At 39.6% G+C, this 18,168-nt stretch overlaps 1 protein-coding gene across 1 annotated transcript in view; it reads right to left on the bottom strand.

The window, feature by feature from the left end:
• The window catches only part of BLK (BLK proto-oncogene, Src family tyrosine kinase), a 95,195-nt gene that overhangs the window by 64,311 nt on the left and 12,716 nt on the right, over positions 1 to 18,168 (bottom strand). The window contains exons 4-7 of the mRNA XM_073625136.1: positions 15,065 to 15,119; positions 12,125 to 12,218; positions 6,978 to 7,079; positions 1,690 to 1,793 (exon numbers count right to left, since the gene is read on the bottom strand). Coding sequence (XP_073481237.1) covers positions 1,690 to 1,793; positions 6,978 to 7,079; positions 12,125 to 12,218; positions 15,065 to 15,119 — 355 coding nt within the window. The remainder of the gene's footprint in view (positions 1 to 1,689; positions 1,794 to 6,977; positions 7,080 to 12,124; positions 12,219 to 15,064; positions 15,120 to 18,168) is intronic.

The following is an 18,168-nucleotide window of genomic DNA, read 5'->3' as shown; positions in this document are numbered from 1 at the left end:
AGGGTGGCTTAGGTATGGTCAACCCAGTTCTTTTCTTTTCACTGCTTTTTCTCAAGTTTAACATTGGTAATATGCTTGCAGTGGAACCTCCTGGATGGGCAGGCATATTTAGATCTTGGTTTAGGCCTTTTCTACAACTTTGGCAAGAAGGTGGCCAAGTGAAGAATCTCAGGGGTCATCATGGTCAGCTACCAGCCTATGTCGCTCTGTGCCTGAAGTTACTACGGCAGTGGCGATTGTCGGCTGAAGATCTCAGATCGGTTCAGAGGAAAGTCCTTATGAGTCGAGTCTTGAGCGAAGTCTTTCATGACCCACTGGCCTTAAGGGATTGTCCAGGCCCAGTTTTGAGGGCAGGGTTAAGACTTATTAATTTGGACAGAGTACCCCCTAAATTCAGGGATCTGGCCTGGTTGTGCTTCCATGGAAGGCTCTATGTTAGGGGCAATTTGAAATTCCGCAGTAGGATGGATCGTAGCTGTCCTCGGGAGGCGTGTGCAGGTGAGGAGGAGACTATGGACCATTTTCTGCTCCTTTGCACTTTTAACATAGAGATGTACAAACAGGTGGGGCGGGCCCTCGGTGTTCCTTTCCTCTCCAGGCTGGGTTATGCCGAGTGGGTGTACGGAGCATTCAATACTGGTGGGGTTTTTTGTTTGGATACACTTTTTTTAGTTAGCCTAGTAGTCCATTATTTCACCTGGAACGCATGGTGTCAGGTCTGCATTCGATTTAAAATCCTTCCTGTTGAGGTGGTGGTATATGACATTTTGCATGAGGTGGAGAAGATTCGGGTGCTTGAGAGAGACAAGTGGAGTCAGGGGGTTTGGTTGAAGGCGTGGAGGGGTTTCAAGCCTCCCTGACTGCCAGGAGTCTCTTTCCCGGGTGTGGCTGTCTGTCTCTTATCACCCTAGATTATTATTTTTTTGGATTAATTTTTGATAAATGGCTGTGTACATAGGTGATGGGTTGTGCCTCTTAGGCCCTCTCTGCTGCTTTATGTAAATAGTTTTCTAAAAATGTGTTGGTAGTGGATTACGTATATATTGTAAATATTCTGAACATGGATGTGTATTCCTTGGATGTTCCATGAAAAACCTGAAATAGGGCACTATTCCTTCCACTAACACCTGGAATGGGGCACTATTTCTTCCACTGACACCTGGAATCGGGCACTATTCCTTCCACAACACCTGGAATGGGGCACGATTGATCTTTTATTGAAAAGAATCAAGCAACCAATTTTATACAAAAGTAAAAAACAAAACCATAGTGCAAAACGTCAACAGACTACAAAATTGGCTCAGTACAGCTCATCTTCAGCCTATGAGAGGTGATGTTAGTGCATTCGGACTTGCTGCCACTTGTAGTCCTCCGCTCCTTCTTGTGTCATGAGATGTACCTGAGATCTACACTTCAGTTTTACATGTGAGTGGATATTGTTTTTTAATAATAAATTTAATCTGATACATATTCAGTGGCGCCCCTCTTCCTTGTTTTTCTCTAGCATATTGGACCTGGCTTTTTGGTTCTTTCTGGCGGCTGCCTTGAATGACTCTTACTCCACCCATATATATGTTATATATATGTTTGTATGGATCCTGCCCTTGTGTGTATAGGCAATAGTATATAAGGTATTTTGTATTGCGCCTTCTTTTACTTGTCTTATAACTTTTTGGTAACATACTGTACCTGGGTTTGTTTCACTCTCCCGGATAAGGAAGGTTCCAGGAATGTTTTCTGGAGCTAATAGTTGTCTTTCCGCATCTTTTCGAGTAATGTTATTAAAAAAGAATCTGCGGACAGAAATATATATATATTATCTGAAGGTGTGCCATAAACATTTCCCCACCAGATAGAGCTGTCAGTTGATTATTATTTGGCAAATATGTGAAAACCTCATGGATTTGGAGTCCAAAGTTATTAATTCCATCATAGAAATCCAAGTAACAAGTGTCACACTGCGTTTCGGTAGCTAAAAATACCCCCATCATCAGGGCTAAAAGATAGACAATGTATATACTATACTGTATATGCTATGTATCGTAAAGTGAGAATGCTCTATTAAAGTGTTCCTAAACCAACAACAGTAAAATCAGTGTGTATATGCAGTAAAGCATACTTGTTATACTCACTGTGGAACCTAAGAGGTTAATCTTCCACATTGTGTAAAAAGGCAGTTTGATCCTATCTTCTCTGATCATCCCCTCCTTCCACTGTCCCCAATCCATCTGCTGTTAGTACAGAGCCCTAGGAGGCACTCTGCACATGCTCAGTTTGGTATGGATTGCTAGAGTTTTTTTTTTTTTTTTTTTGGGATAGTGCATGTGAGCAGCACAAGGCCAATCAGCACTGTTCAGACAGAGAGTCATGTGGCTTCATAGGACAGTCAGTGGAGAATGAAAACTCCTCCTACGAGCTTTAACCAGTGCTCAGCTGGACACTGATAGGAGATGCAAGACTGCTATATACTACTGATGAGAAAAGGTATTTAGCAGTTTATATTTACTAAAATAATTGCATTCAATGTTCTGTGCACTGTGGGAGATCAGATATAGTGAATGCAGGGTCCTGGGGTTAGTAACATTTTAGTAAATCCACCCCATTGCACAGTACATTTATTGTGAGTCACTGGCTGGCAGGATTGTGGATGGTGTATATGTGTAACCTAGGTTTCTCACATACACATGGCAAGGGAAAGGGGCTCCAGGGTTTGTGGTGGATGTGGGGAAAACACAATTTTTGTTTTCTAAAATATTAATAATTTCTGTACTGGGTCCTGGAGCCCAGAGACTTTGTAGAGCTTTGGTCGAGATAAAGCCTTTATCCCTAGGTTCACATCCTACTTGCTGGATGAACCTCATTATTAGTCTCAGCTGTCCGCAGGCCTTTACATAGCGCACTGACTGATACTCAGGGTGCTCTCTCTCATGCTTTTTGCTGTGGGAATCTGCTGCTGCGTGAAAAGGCTGACTGCTGACAAAACACAAAAAATGCTGCCTGTTTGTTTTGGGGAGCCCATTGAGGGCACCATTTTAATCAGAAGCTGACTTGAAAATTCAACAAAATTTGGAAACCTTGGGTTAAACATTTTTTGCCCCATGACTTTGATTATTCATTGTTGTTGCTGCTGCAATAATTCTTATATATATATATATATATATATATATATATATATATATATATATATATATATATATATATATATATATATATATATATATATATATATCTGTATCGATATAGATATTTATTTTATTAACGATATGCATTTTTTGGGTGTGGGCAGCACTACCACCGTGGAAGACCCTTCCTTTTCTTTCTTTCTTCCCTCTTTCTCTCTTCTTCTTCTTCCTATCTTTTCTTATCCTCCCTACGGATAGGGGAATCTCTCTTCTTACACATATGGTTTTATATTTTGAAATTGACAAGCACTGTCTTTTTTTATTTTTATCTGATATTTCTCTTAATTCTTATATTTTTGATTTAATATAAATGGCACGTGTAATCTACGATTGGAATACCTAGACCCCCTTATGGCTTTTGCAATATTTAAAATGATTTTGGTGTAAATATTCCCGATTTATACAGCTTTGCCCCCACCCATCCACAGTTTGTGCCCATCAGGGGTGGATGGGTGGTCTGGAGGCATGTTTCATTAAATACACCAAAGTTTTTGGGGTTCTAATGTTGGCTATTTAAGTGAATCTATATTATTATAAGTCTAATTTTCAGATATAATTCCTGTTGAAGCCTATAGATTGTTATGTATATCTCATGTAAACCTTAATAAAAATATTGAACGAGAAGCTGACTTGAGTTTAGTTAGTGACCCGGACGAATAGAGTTTTTGTTTGTTTTATGCAATGGATTTGCTGTACAAAGCCCTTCTGCATTGAACTGTGTTTGCTGCCTTGGTGTTCTTTACAATAGTATGAAATGAATGTCATAGGGATTGTTTAGATTCATTCAATAATTTTACTGTTGTACAAAAACGTTACAGAGTCAATGTCCATGTTCTTTTAGTCCTAATGAAGCGGATACATTTCGCCACTTCCCACCAGCTCCTGATTACTAGAGACCGGGAGCTGTCTTTGAGCACACTCTCAGTACAGGAACCTTTGCTGACTATGGACACATATGTGTGGTGTATGGTCGTTAATGCATCCGAAAAGTATTCACATCGCTTCGCTTTTTCCACATTTTGTTATGTTACAGCCTTATTCCAAAATGGATTAAATTCATTATTTTCCTCAAAATTCTACAAACGATACCCCATAATAGCAACCTGGAAGAAGTTCTTATACATATACATATACATCATATACGTAAGTATTCACAGCCTTTGCCACGTCACTCAAAATTGAGCTCAGGTGCATCCTGTTTCCACTGATAATGAAACAACACACAGGACTTTCTTCAGAATAACAAAAGGTAGGAATCTGCAACAAAGTTTGCTAAAATCCCAGCAATGTACATAGATCACCCGGGGGGAATGTTTTTTTCTCAACAAAAGTGAAGTTACGCTTTAATGATGAACATCAATCATATGTTATAAAGCGCTGCGCAAACTGTTGGCGCTATATAAAACCTGTATAATAATAATAATACCATTATATTGCTTTAAATTATACATCTCAAAAACAATTTTTGGACCCAACAACAAAGAGAATTTAACTGGATTTTCCATCATGAGGGATCATCCTTTGCTGTTTTTAATGATCATTTGTAGATCAAAATGACTGCTTAGTGCATTTGATTTCTGGAAGATACCGTAACACTTTTAATAAACACAATAGGATAAAATAAAAAAATTGTTAAAAAAATTACATATAATAGATAAAGAACATCGCAATAAATGAATCAAATGGTAGTCACCAGTGTACAGGGTTCAGGTGTGCACTAAATATAGAGTGCAGAGTTCAGCAGTGCTTTATGTAGACTGTACAGGGTTCAGGTGTGCACTACATACAGAGTGCAGAGTTCAGCAGTGCTCTATGTACAGTGTACAGGGTTCAGGTGTGCGCTACATACAGAGTGCAGAGTTCAGCAGTGCTCTATGTAGAGTGTACAGGGTTCAGGTGTGCGCTACATACAGAGTGCAGAGTTCAGCAGTGCTCTATGTAGAGTGTACAGGGTTCAGGTGTGCGCTACATACAGAGTGCAGAGTTCAGCAGTGCTCTATGTAGAGTGTACAGGGTTCAGGTGTGCGCTACATACAGAGTGCAGAGTTCAACAGTGCTCTATGTACAGTGTACAGGGTTCAGGTGTGTGCTACATACAGAGTGCAGAGTTCAGCAGTGCTCTATGTAGAGTGTACAGGGTTCAGGTGTGCACTACATACAGAGTGCAGAGTTCAGCAGTGCTCTATGTAGAGTGTACAGGGTTCAGGTGTGTGCTACATACAGAGTGCAGAGTTCAGCAGTGCTCTATGTAGAGTGTACAGGGTTCAGGTGTGCACTACATACAGAGTGCAGAGTTCAGCAGTGCTCTATGTAGAGTGTACAGGGTTCAGGTGTGCACTACACACAGAGTGCAGAGTTCAGCAGTGGTCTATGTATTTAGTTCAGGACAGCATAGGACTGGTCCATTTTAAACCAAAATGGCATCCCCTTTCCTCCAAATTACCCTCCCCTCACCCCCAAATCCCCCTCCTAGAGTATCTGAAAGAAGAGCATGATGCAGCTTGCTTTGGTAGGAGAGTTGAAAGGCTACAGGGTGGGGGCAGGCTTCAGGAAGTGCTGCTGCCACACTAGAGTGGCTGTGTGGACCTCCCGCTTCTTCTCACTAGGCATGTGCAATTCGTTTCATTCCAAATTCGTTTAATGAATTTCGACAAATTCTTTAATTCGGGAATATCCCGTTTAACTAATTTTTTCCGAATATTCGTAAATTCGATAAAATTGGACATTCGTAAATTCGGGCATTCGTACATTCGCAATTTACGAATGTACATTCGTAAATTGGAAAATTCGTAAATCTGAAATAATAGTTAACTAATAATAACTTAACTATTAGTAATTACTAGTAACTTTTAAATTATAGGTATTGTATTTTCCTTTCAAATTTGTCTGTTAGTGAACGTAACACATACAAATTTATCCAAAGTTATGAATGATCCGAAAAAACAGAATGGAACGTAATGAATAATAATAATAAATAACAATAATAATAATAACAACGTTTTATTATTATTATTTATTATTAATTTGTTCCGTTCTATTTGTTTAGATGCAGCATTTATTTTGGATAATTCATAACTTCGGATAAATTCGTATTTGTTACGTTCACTGACAGTCAAATTTGAAAGGAAATTACAATACCTAGAATTTAATAATTACTATTTCAGATTTTTGAATTTTCGGGTTTTACAATTTACAAATGTACGATTTTACGAATTTACGAATGTACGAATTTACGAATGTACAAATGTAAAAATGTACGAATGAACGAATGTACGAATGAACGAATGTTCGAATTTACGAATGAACTAATTTACGAATCGCGATCATAACGAATGACTCGAAAAACGAAAAAAAATAATAAACTAAAAATGAAAACGAAAATGAACAAATTTTTTGGCTGTGCACATGTCTACTTCTCACCTCCCTGCACTCCAAGGCATGTGTTGGGAGAGGGAGGGTTCAGTGCAGCTACTAGGAGAGGAATGCTGTCAGTGTGCGGCAAGCACAGGGCCAGTGCTGGAGGTGGCGGAACAGAGATTCGACCAAATAAAGCCCTGCAGTAGATCTAAAGGAGATTGGACAATCAAAACAAGTGTTGTAACAAGTGCGGTGAGCTTAAGACAGAGTGACACTGAATTGTGAGGCAAGGTGGGGATACAACGCAGAGCAACCCAAAGGAAGTCTGCGGGTAATATTTCAGTAGTTTATTGTGCAAAGAATCACATTAAATGTAAAACAGTGTTTTCTTTTTTGTCTGTTTTTGGAAAAAAAATAATTATTTGGTAATCCACTCACTTTTCCGATTCCAATCCGGCAACCTCTGTGACATAATTACTGGGGATATAGCCTTCTTGGCCACTAACCTCGGACTTTGCAAACCACCACTCTCCAACGGTGCTGGGAAAAGAAGGGAGCTTTGATGAAATGAACAATGCCAGAAAAGTGAGAATAATTAAGGAATATTTACATATACAAAATAAAGCTTAGCAATTTCCTTAATAAATACACACTATATTGTCAAAAGTATTGTGACGCCTGCCTTTACATTCACATGAATTTTAATGGCATCCCAGTCCGTAGGGTTCAATATTGAGTTGGCCCACTCTTTGCATCTATAACAGCTTCAACTCTTCTGGGAAGGCCGTCCACAAGGTTTAGGAGTGTGTCTATAGGAATGTTTGACCATTCTTCCAGAAGCACATTTGTGAGGTCAGGCACTGATGTTGGACGAGAAGGCCTGGCTCGCAGTCTCTGCTCTAATTCATCCCAAGGGTGTTCTAGCGGGTTAAGGTCAGGATCCTGTGCAGCCCAGTCAAGTTCCTCCACCCCAAACTTGCTCATCTATGTCTTTATGGACCTTGCTTTGTGCACTGGTCCAAATCATTTGGTGGAGGGGAGATTATGATGTGGGGCTGTTTTTCAGGGGTTGGGATTGGCCCCTTAGTTCCCGTGAAGGGAACTCTTAAGGCGTCAGCATACCAAGACATTTTTGGGACTTTGTGGGAACAATTTAGGGATGGCCCCTTCCCGTTCCAACATGACTGCGCTCCAGTGCACAAAGCAAGGTCCATAAAGACATGGATGAGCGAGTTTGGGGTGGAGGAACTTGACTGTCTTTCACAGAGTCCTGACCTCAACCTGATAGAACACCTTTAGGATAAATTAGAGCAGAGACTGTGAGCCAGGCCTTCTTGTCCAATATCAGTGCCTGGCCTCACAAATGCGATTCTAGAAGATTGGTCAAACATTCCCATAGACACACTCCTAAACCTTGTGGACAGCCTTCCCAGAAGAGTTGAAGCTGTTATAGCTGCAAAGGGTGGGCCAACTCAATATTGAACCCTACAGACTAAGACTGGGATGTCATTAAAGTTCATGTGTGGGTAAAGGCAGGCGTCCCAATACTTTTGACAATATAGTGTATATTGGATCAAATAAAAACAAGGGGAGGTAATGGAAGAGGAAAGTGATAAAAAATCTCATTGAGAAGGAAGGAATAAACAGAGGTGAAAGAAGATGGGGTAAAAGGAAAAGAAAGGAAGAGAATTTGGGATGAAAGAAGAGAACAGGAAAGGCGAAAAAGGGAAGGGAAAGAAAGGGGGAAGAGATGAAAGAAGAGAACAGGAAAGGGGGAAAAAGGGAAGGGAAGGGAAAGAAAGGGGGAAGAGATGAAAGAAGAGAACAGGAAAGGGGGAAAAAGGGAAGGGAAAGAAAGGGGATAGAGATGAAAGAAGAGAACAGGAAAGGGGGAAAAAGGGAAGGGAAGGGAAGGGAAGGGGGAAGAGATGAAAGAAGAGAACAGGAAAGGGGGGGGAGGGAAGGGAAGGGAAAGAAAGGGGGAAGAGATAAAAGAAGGGAACAAAGTATCATGTACCAGAAAGGAAGATAAGGAGAAAGGAAGGTGGGGGAGGGGGGGAGAAAGGGGCAACAGTGTGTAGAACAGAAGTGGAAAAAATCAGGGGAGGGTAAAGAAAGGGGACAGGGGAGGAAGGAAGGGAAGATCAGAACATAATGGTATTCATAGGAGAGGAAGGTAAGTGTCAGACTCTGTTCACACCAATGCAGGAATGACAGTATGTGCATGTTTTGCACATTTTTGCATGTTATTGTCTGTCCTTTGCACAAAGATTGCACAAAGTGCTAAAGGCTTTTTTAAATGGTACTTTGTTACCATGCATCTTGGCATGCAATTTTGCAAGGTGCGCTGGGGTGCCATTAAGAATTAAAAAGGGGTACAAGTTTTTTGTGGACTTCGGGAACCTGTGAGGGTTTGCGTTCATTCTTGCATCACACCAATTTCAACCTAGCCTTATGGAATGGGAGGAGATAGGAAGGAAACGAAAGGGGGAAGATTGGAAGGGAAGGGAAGGCAAAGAAGGGAAGTGGAGTTTCATTATATTATGCCCAGGAATGGAAGGTAAGGTGGAAGGAAATGGGGAGTAATGGAGAAAAAGGATGAGGACAGAATGGAAGGGAAGGAGAATCAGGTGTAGAAAACAGAAGGGAAATCAAATGGACAGCATTGAAGGGAACGTACAGAAGGGAAGGAGGGATGATAGAAGTGAACCCAATGTTATATACAGAAAGATTTGTACAATAAGTGGGGATATATCCTCCTAAACAGCTGTCACCGGAACAAGTTTACCCGTGGCATGATTTTCCCTTATCCTTCTGTTTATGTGACAACTTTAAAAGTTTGGATTTCCTATCATTTTTATGTATTAGGCAACGATCATCAGGACAAATCCCCTTTAGTGGGGACACAGCAATAAAAAGCAGATGGGGTCGTAACCCCTCACTGCTTTATCCACAACAAAACAAAAAGTTTTGACTTTGCATGCAAAAGGGGATGAAATAGGGAAACATTGTGGTCCAATGGAATGAAAGGTAGAGTCGAAAATGGACAGTAAAGGAAAAGAAGTGGATGAAATGGACAGGAAGGGGATGAAATGGACAGGAAGGGAAAGGAGACAAAATGGAAGGGAAAAAAAACGAAAGGGGAAGAGAAAAAAAGGGGATGAAATGGACAGGAAGGGAAAGGAAGGGGATGAAATGGACAGCAAGGGAAAGGAAGGGGACAAAATGGATGGGAATGGAAAGGGGACAAAATGAAAGGGAAGGGAAAGGGGAAAAATGGAAGGGAAAAAAATGAAAGGGGAAGGGAAAAGAAGGGGATGAAATGGACAGAAAGGGAAAGGAAGGGGACAAAATGGATGAGAAGGGAAAGGGGACAAAATGGAAGGGAAGGGAAAGGGGACAAAATGGAAGGGAAGGTAAAGGAAGGGGGGAAAATGGAAAGGAAGGGAAAGGGGAAAAAATGGAAGGGAAAAAATGGAAGGGGAAGGGAAAAGAAGGGGATGAAATGGACAGGAAGGGAAAAGTAGGGGATGAAATGGACAGGAAGGGAAAGGAAGGGGATGAAATGGACAGAAGGGGAAAGGAAGGGGAAAAAATGGAAGGAAAGGGACAAATGGACAGGAAGGGAAAGGAAGGGGACAAAATGGAAGGGAAAGGAAAGGAAGGGGACAAAATGGAAAGGAAGGGGACAAAATGGATAGGAAGAAAAAGGAAGGGGACAAAATGGATGGGAAGAAAAAACGAAGGGGACAAAATGGAATGGAAGGGAAAGGAAGGGAATGAAATGGATGGGAAATGAAATAAAGGGGACAAAATGGACAGGAAGGAAAAGGAAGATGATAAAATGGAACAGAAGGGAAAGGAAGGGGATGAAATGGATGTGAATGGAAATTGAGGGGGCAAAATGGATGGTAAGGGAAAGAAAGGGGACAAAATAGAAGGGAAAAGAAAAGAAGGGAATGAAAATGATGGGAAGGGGATAGAAGGGGACAAAATGGATGGGAAAGGAAGGAGATTAAATGGATGGGAAGGGAAAGGAAGGGGACAAAATGGAAGGGAAAGGAAAGGGATAAAAAGGATGGGAAGGGAAAGGAAGGGGACCAAATGGACAGGAAGGGAAAGGAAGGAGACAAAATGGAAAGGAAGGGGATGAAATGGATGGGAAGAAAAAGGAAGGGACAGAATGGAAGGGAAGGGAAAGAAAGGGGACAAAATGAATGAAAAGGTAAAGGAATGGGACAAAATGGAAGGGAAGGGAAAGGAATGGGATGACATGAATGGGAAGGGAAAGCAAAGGGGACAAAATGAAAGGGAAAGGAAAGAAGGGGGATAAAATGTACAGGAAAGGGAAAGGAAGGGGACAAAATGGAAGGGAAGGGAAACTAAAGGAAGGGGATGAAAGGATGGGAAAGAAAGGAAGGGGACAAAATGGACAGGAAAGGAAAAGGACAAAATGGATAGGAAGGGAAAGGAAAGAGAATATGGAAGGGAAGGGAAAGGAAGGCGACAAAATGGTGGGGAAAGGTGAGGAAGGGGACGAAAGAGGGAAAGGGAAGGGAATGGAATGGAAAGAAAGGGAAAGGAAGGGGATGAAATGGACACTAAGGGAACGGAGGGGACAGAATCCAAGGGAAGGAAATAAACAAAGAAAGGAACATTAGGGAAAGGAAACATTAACATTATGAACAAGAATGGGGGGTAAGGGGAAAGGGAGGGTAAAGAAAAGAAGGAGACTGAAAGGAAGGAGTAGGAGGTGTGGAAAATGGATAGGAATGGAAAGGAAGGAGGCATAATAGAAGGTAAAAGAGAGAAGAAAGATCATGATAACAAAGAAGATAATGTTATGTACATAAGAGAAAATAAATGGAAACGTGAACAGAATGGAATGGAAGTAAAGGAGAAGGAAGGGGACAAAGTCAAACACAAACATAATGTCATATATACTAAAGGAAGAGAGAGAATGGAAGGCAAAGAAAGTGATGGAATAGAGTAAGATAGATTGATAGGAAAAAGGGAAAATGATGGGGAACTGGATAGAAAAGGATAGAAAGAAGACATACAGAAAGGAAGAGAAACGAAGGGGAAGTAAAGGAAGATAGAAAGAAAATGTAAAAATGGCAAATGAAGCAGACAAAGGGTAAGGGAAACGAATGGAAGGGAAAATAAAGTACTGTAGACAAAAAGAAAAATAATGAAATAAAGTGGGGAGAAAGGACAAAAAGTTAGAGAAGGGAAAAGAGAAAGGGATGGAAGAATACAAGGGAACACAAAGGAAGGCAATGATGATGAAGGAAAGGGAAAGGCACGGGAAGAAAGAAAAAATAGAACATGAATGGAAAGTAAAAAGAACATGAAGGGAAAGAAAAAGGAAAGGAAAAGTAACTCTAAAAGAAAGTAAAAAAAGGAACCATGACAGGAGGGGAAAGGGTTAGACATATTTTTTCAGCTTTAATTAACACAGATAAATGGTTATATCACTCAGGATTTAAATCTGTCAGTTCAGGACAAGCCATATCTGAAAACCTTTACCAAGTGTCTCACCACCCCGACCATCATCTATTGGAAAAAAAAAAAACAGAACTCACTCAGACAGGAGCTGGAGCTTCTCTCCTTTCTGTAGCTGGAGATCTCCATTATTAATTGGAGTGTAGTCAAACATAGCAGCAACAAACTTCTTCCCTGTGTCATAAGAGAGGGAATCAATAAGACACTCAGAACTACTACACATTATTATGCTCTCTGTAAGGTATATCTGATTTTATAACACATTGAATATACAAACGGGAATTATCTGCAGATGTTTTTTTTAAGTAATGCAGTTATTCATTACAAGCAGGATCTTGTTGCTCATGTTTCATAATGATTGGATGGTGGTTTATTTACAAAGGTTTTATCATATTTTCCAATAGACATGTGTGATTCGGTTCGTAATTAATAGATTTGCGTAAAAATTTGTTAGTATTCGTACATTCAGATCAACTCGAACATCCGAATAGCTGAAAGAACCAAACTACGGAAATTACGAAGTTACGAATAAGCAAAAAAACGAACACGTGAAAGTACAAACTTATGAACGGACAAACTTACAAAAAAATACGAAACTCCAAAACAGTAAAAGAACGAAAATGACATCTCTAACGAATGATTTACATTTCGTATTTTCAATCCTTTGTCTGTTCATAATTTCGTATTTTCATTTGTGTGTTGGTCATTTCGTTTCTTTGTCTGTTCGTAATTTCGTTTCTTCGTGTTCTTCAATTGCTCTTTTGAATGGACAGTGTAAGTGTATCTTAATATGTATGTTCGTAAATTCGTATGTTCGTAATTTCGTGTTCTCGAATCGTTCTTTCGAATGGGCATTGTATTAGTGAGTGATGTATCTTACTTAATATCTTTAGCCAATCAGCTTATCCCTTTTGTGTCGGAGTCACACTGCATTCCTGAGTCTTTTTAGATTCAGTTGAGGAGAAGACTGAGTCCGGTTTCATGACTGAGGGAGTGGACTGGAGTAAGTACAGGACTTATTAGAAAAGCAACTAAAGGATTAATATTCTTTTTTTCCTACGAAAGTACGAATTAACGAAAAAGGCAATCTCACAAAAGTAACATTTACTAAATTACGAGTAGCGTACCGAATAAACGAAAATTATTATCTAACAAAATTACGAATTTCGAATCAAAGAAAATTAGACTAACGGAATTACGAATCATTTCGTATCAACGAAAATAAAACTGTTACGAAAATACAAACAAGTCCGAATATGAAAACTCGTGTCTTACGAAATTACGAATCATTAGACTAACGGAATTACGAATCATTTCATATCAACGACAATATATAACTGTTACCAAAATACGAACAAGTCACAATATGAAAACTCGCGTCTTACGAAATTACGAAACGTTACGAATCAAAAAGAAACTAAACGAAACAAAACAAATTTTTTTGTTGTGCACATGTCTATTTTCCAACAGTATAACTCAAAGTATATCTAAAGCAATTTTATTTTATTTTTTTTACAGTAAGGGAGGGTTAAACCCCCGGTCAATTCTTTCCCTTCTGTGTTTTATTTGGGAGATTTCTGTTTACTTCACAGGAATGTAGCGCTGGTAGATTTTTGATCTACCGCTGATAAGTAAATTTAGTGGGTCGCTCATTAGAGGAAGTTAGATTTGCCTCTGTTCCAGCTTGGCTGACGTTGCGTGTAGTTCCACACTGTGCCGGTGGGTGTCGTTGTCATCATGGGCTGATGTTGGAAGAGCAAAGTGTTGAAGCGTATGAGTGCTCCTCTGTCCCGGAGATAACTCGGTGGAGGTGGTCCTCCGAGTTGCATTCTGGGAGAGGGTATTTATGGGACAGACGCCATGTTTTAGGGTTCGTTATCAGCCACCTACTGGCCCTCCTGGCCGACAGGTATGCACTAGTAATACCACCTCGTGTTCCTCCGTTCCGGAAGGCCCACGTCGCTGTGGCGTGTGGGTGGGCCCAGAAGTCTGTCTGGGGCTTACCACAGCAGCAGAGGAATGGTCCTGAGCTGTCTATCCTGAGTGAAGAAGCTGGACAACCGAGAAGATCCCAGGGGAGGACCCATCATGGAAGGATCATGCAGAGTGCTGGTCTGGAGAGGGGCCTGGTGACTCGGTTGTAGGACGCATCCTGAAGTAATCTTACAGTACAGTACTGCCGGGTTGGCTTAAAGGTTCAAGTGCTGTGTCTGACATTCATCCCAGACCAATACATCCTGTGGCAGAGGATCGTACGGTTTTGTTTTAAACAAGTCTGTGGCAGAGACTTTAGTTCGTGCTGTGTGCTGGCTGCTAGACAAGTGAGGGAGGTCTATCCAGGCAGGCAAAGATTGAATCCCACAAGGGGAGCGCTTCAACCACAAGTGATCAATTCCAGAGAAATGTTCTAAAGTATACTAAGGAAAGGTATTTGAGCGTCCCTGCAGCTTTCCTTCTACCTCTTTCCTGCTACATTCATTTATTAAAGCATTGGAAAAGTGCTTGGTGCTTATATCGTCCAGAGGTAAACTCAACGGAACCCTAGACCCGGTGCCGGTGAAACAGAGGTATCGAGAGTGAAGGTAACAGCCCGCTTTAAACAAGCAGCTCCACCGAGAGTTAGTGCTACAGGAAGTTAAAGGAAATCTACAGTTGTCACTGTAATAGGTGTCCCCATTGAAACATTTCCCCTAACCTCTTGCTCTCATAGCAACTCAACAATTTAGAATTTTCCATCATATTCTATACAACAAGACATTAGCCACCAAGAAAAACTGAGAGTGAAGCAAAAAAAAAAAAATGACTGTGGAGTCTTAACGTCTTGCTTCATGCATGTTATTTCCTGTGACAATAGAGTACCATGTCTGTTCAGTAAGTGTCCGCACAGCCATTTATATGACAAATGGGGACATCATTGTGCCTTGTAGGCAGCATGATGTAGGTATATATTCAGCACTTTTTAGATTAAACAAAAATTTAGCATTAATATGTTCATTCAAACAAAAACTCTGGGGTCTCACCTTGATTTGACTTCCTGTGTTGGTGGGAAAAATTCTGTGGTCGGGAGGCTGGAATCTGTGGCCGAAATGACAAATGCAAATCAGACGCAAAATGTATCAATTGATAAAATTAAATCAAATGCAAATCACAATAATTCAAAGTTCTGCTCTTCCTAATCTACAATCTCCTCACCCAAACAAGCAGCTGTGTATCCGATTGGGACTACTACATACAACACCCAAAAAATAGAGCACTCACTGCGAAATTCAGTTAAATTCATAACCCCCTCACTAGATGTAAATACACAAAATACACAAAATACACAAAAAATACACAAAAAATAAATAAAAATAAAGTACACATCAAATCAATATATACGGTATATGTTTTGTTTTATTGGTTTGATATATATTTTATTCTATTTCAATTATTGATTTACAAATAGTGGGAGGGTTATGCATTTAATTGAATTGTGCTGCGAGCACTGTATTTTTTGAGTGTTAAATCACAATAATTGTGAATTAATAATTTTCAATTCCCTACAGAGATATTACTGAATTACTCAATTTGTAGTACACTCTTCAGTATAATGCTGGCCATGTACATAATAATAAAATCATTCACTGAAAGAAAAAAATGCAAGTAGATGGTTTAATCAATAAATAAATATTTTTATCACAGAGGGATGTTTAGTCTTGAAATGTAATAAAATTTTACTAAAAAAAAAATGTATTTGTTATACTTATTAACCCTTAGTTTAACATAATCAGTTCTTAATAACGTCTTCTTCTCCTCTAGGCAGTTATTTTCCTATTTTTTATTCCTATTTTCTAACCATTAATATCTAAACAATTTTGCCTTGGTTCATGTTGATTTTTAATTTTTTTCGCATTGAAAAAAAAAGTGCAAAATTGAAAAAAAAAAATGGAAAAGCCTTTATTTTAGTTGTAAGTAACATTGCAATGCTTTGTATCAGAATCATAATTTCAGTGTTATAGTAAATGGGAAAAACGAATAAATATATATGTTTTCAATTTTATCTACTGTAATTATTTCTTTTTAAATAAAACTGGTCAAAGTAGGAAAAGTTTTTTTGGTTTTCTTACATGCTTTTTGTCTAATGCCTATCGACTGCAAGAGAATATCACCAAAAGAAAGTCTTGTTTGTCCTTAAAAAAAGATAAATGTATTCATTTGTGACGTGAAGTGACTGGCCTCAGGTGATATACAGAGATGAAACATCCTCCTACATAAGTTGTACCTGTTTATCTGTAGCCACACAGCATTTCTGAACTCCAGAAAGCAGGGGGCAGGAATATTATGTCACACACTAAAGAGCATATAGAAGAGAGCAGAGTGTAATCTGAGACCTGAGTGGGGGAAATGGACACACCCCCTTCTGCACAGTCTCATTGGGAAACAGTAGTGCTGTAGCTTCGCTTCTTGCATTTCTTTGGGAAACATGTACAGATGAGGCTGTCAATTGTCTAAAGTGTGCTGGAGGAGAAGGGGGGTGCTCCTAGGATTGTCTAGTGTTGGCCTAGACCAGTGATGGCCAACCTTGGCACCCCAGATGTTTTGGAACTACATTTCCCATGATGCTCACCTACACTGTAGAGTGCATGAGCATCATGGAAAATGTAGTTCCAAGACATCTGGGGTACCAAGGTTCGCCATCACTGGCCCAGACTCTTAAAAGTGACTCATGGCCACCGGGTGCATTTTATATGTCTTCCCGCTGCACCGATCATTGGGAGATGTCCCAGAAGTTTATAATTACTACATGGTACCTAACCTCTTACCAGTTGACCAGGTTTTCCAATCCTAACTCCCCGATACGTTGGAGAGAGTGTACTCAAGTTAGAAATTTGATCCATATATTTTGGGCATGCAAACACCTCACAAGCTTCTGGAGGTTCACATTTAGACTTCTATCCCTAATAATTGGCATCCTAATCCACCCTAACCCTGCCTAAACGATCCTAAATCTTCAAATAGAGGATATCCCCACTTCCTCCCGCACAGTGATGATCCATATCCTTATTGCTGCTAGAACAGTACTAGCTAGGCATTGGAAAGAAAATCTGGCCCCAAACCTTTCAAAAGTCATAACTTTAGTCAAAACTAACTTCTCCTTTGAAAGATCCCTAGCTTACCAGGCGGGTCCAGGTGAGACAATCGACAAAACATGGAAGCCATGAACTGACTGGTGTAGCAAGGATCATGCTGGATAATGTGTTATTTTATGGTTTGCTGACCTAGTTTTCTATATCTTGAACAATTTCTATATCTTGAACAATTTCATGCAGACTCTTGCTGTAAATTTACCACATAATGATTGTGTATTTTCTCAACCTGTTCGTTTCCCTTTGCAAATCTTCCCTGATGTACCTACTTTTGTAATAATAAGTTGAACAGATTTAACTGCTTGCATCTGTGATTGTACTATGTTACTGTATCTGTATTGTATTGGTATTTGAATGCCCTATGTGGTATTCATAAGAAGCATTGAGAGCATGGGGTGTTGGCCGGCTAATTATCTGCGAGTTGTGCCACATCCTAAAATAAGAATTTGAACAGAACAAGTTCCCCTAGTGGACTTTAAAGGCACATATAAGAGGACATATAGGAGAATGTATAATAAATAAATGATAGTTTATTCATTACAAAAACATCATAGAAAACATCAAGATATAATACAAAATGAAAGGAATGCGATTCATGTATATATACACATGTAACTAATGATACCAGTATGCTTGCACCAGACGCGTTTCGGAGTTGTTAGCCTCCTTCTTCAGGGGTGGTTGTAAGTTTTAGCAATGGTTTCTATATTAGAAATGGTATATTTAACATAAACATGGTAAATATATGTACATCTCAGACCGTAAGGACATAAATATAGATTGAATTATTTTGTTTACACTTACATCAGTATATGTGTAGATTATCTACGCATTCCAAAAAAGTTTAAAAACAAACGTGCTGACACTGTCTGCCATCCATCGTGTTTCCCAATTGTGACATAAAAAAGATAATCTACACATATACTGATGTAAGTGTAAACAAAATAATTCAATGTATATTTATGTCTATGTTAAATATACCATTTCTAATATAGAAA

This window comes from Aquarana catesbeiana, linkage group LG04 (genome assembly GCF_042186555.1).
Source record: "Aquarana catesbeiana isolate 2022-GZ linkage group LG04, ASM4218655v1, whole genome shotgun sequence".
Classification (NCBI taxonomy): domain Eukaryota; kingdom Metazoa; phylum Chordata; class Amphibia; order Anura; family Ranidae; genus Aquarana; species Aquarana catesbeiana.
Note: the sequence above shows the minus strand (reverse complement) of the source record. Positions and strands in the feature narration are given on the sequence as shown.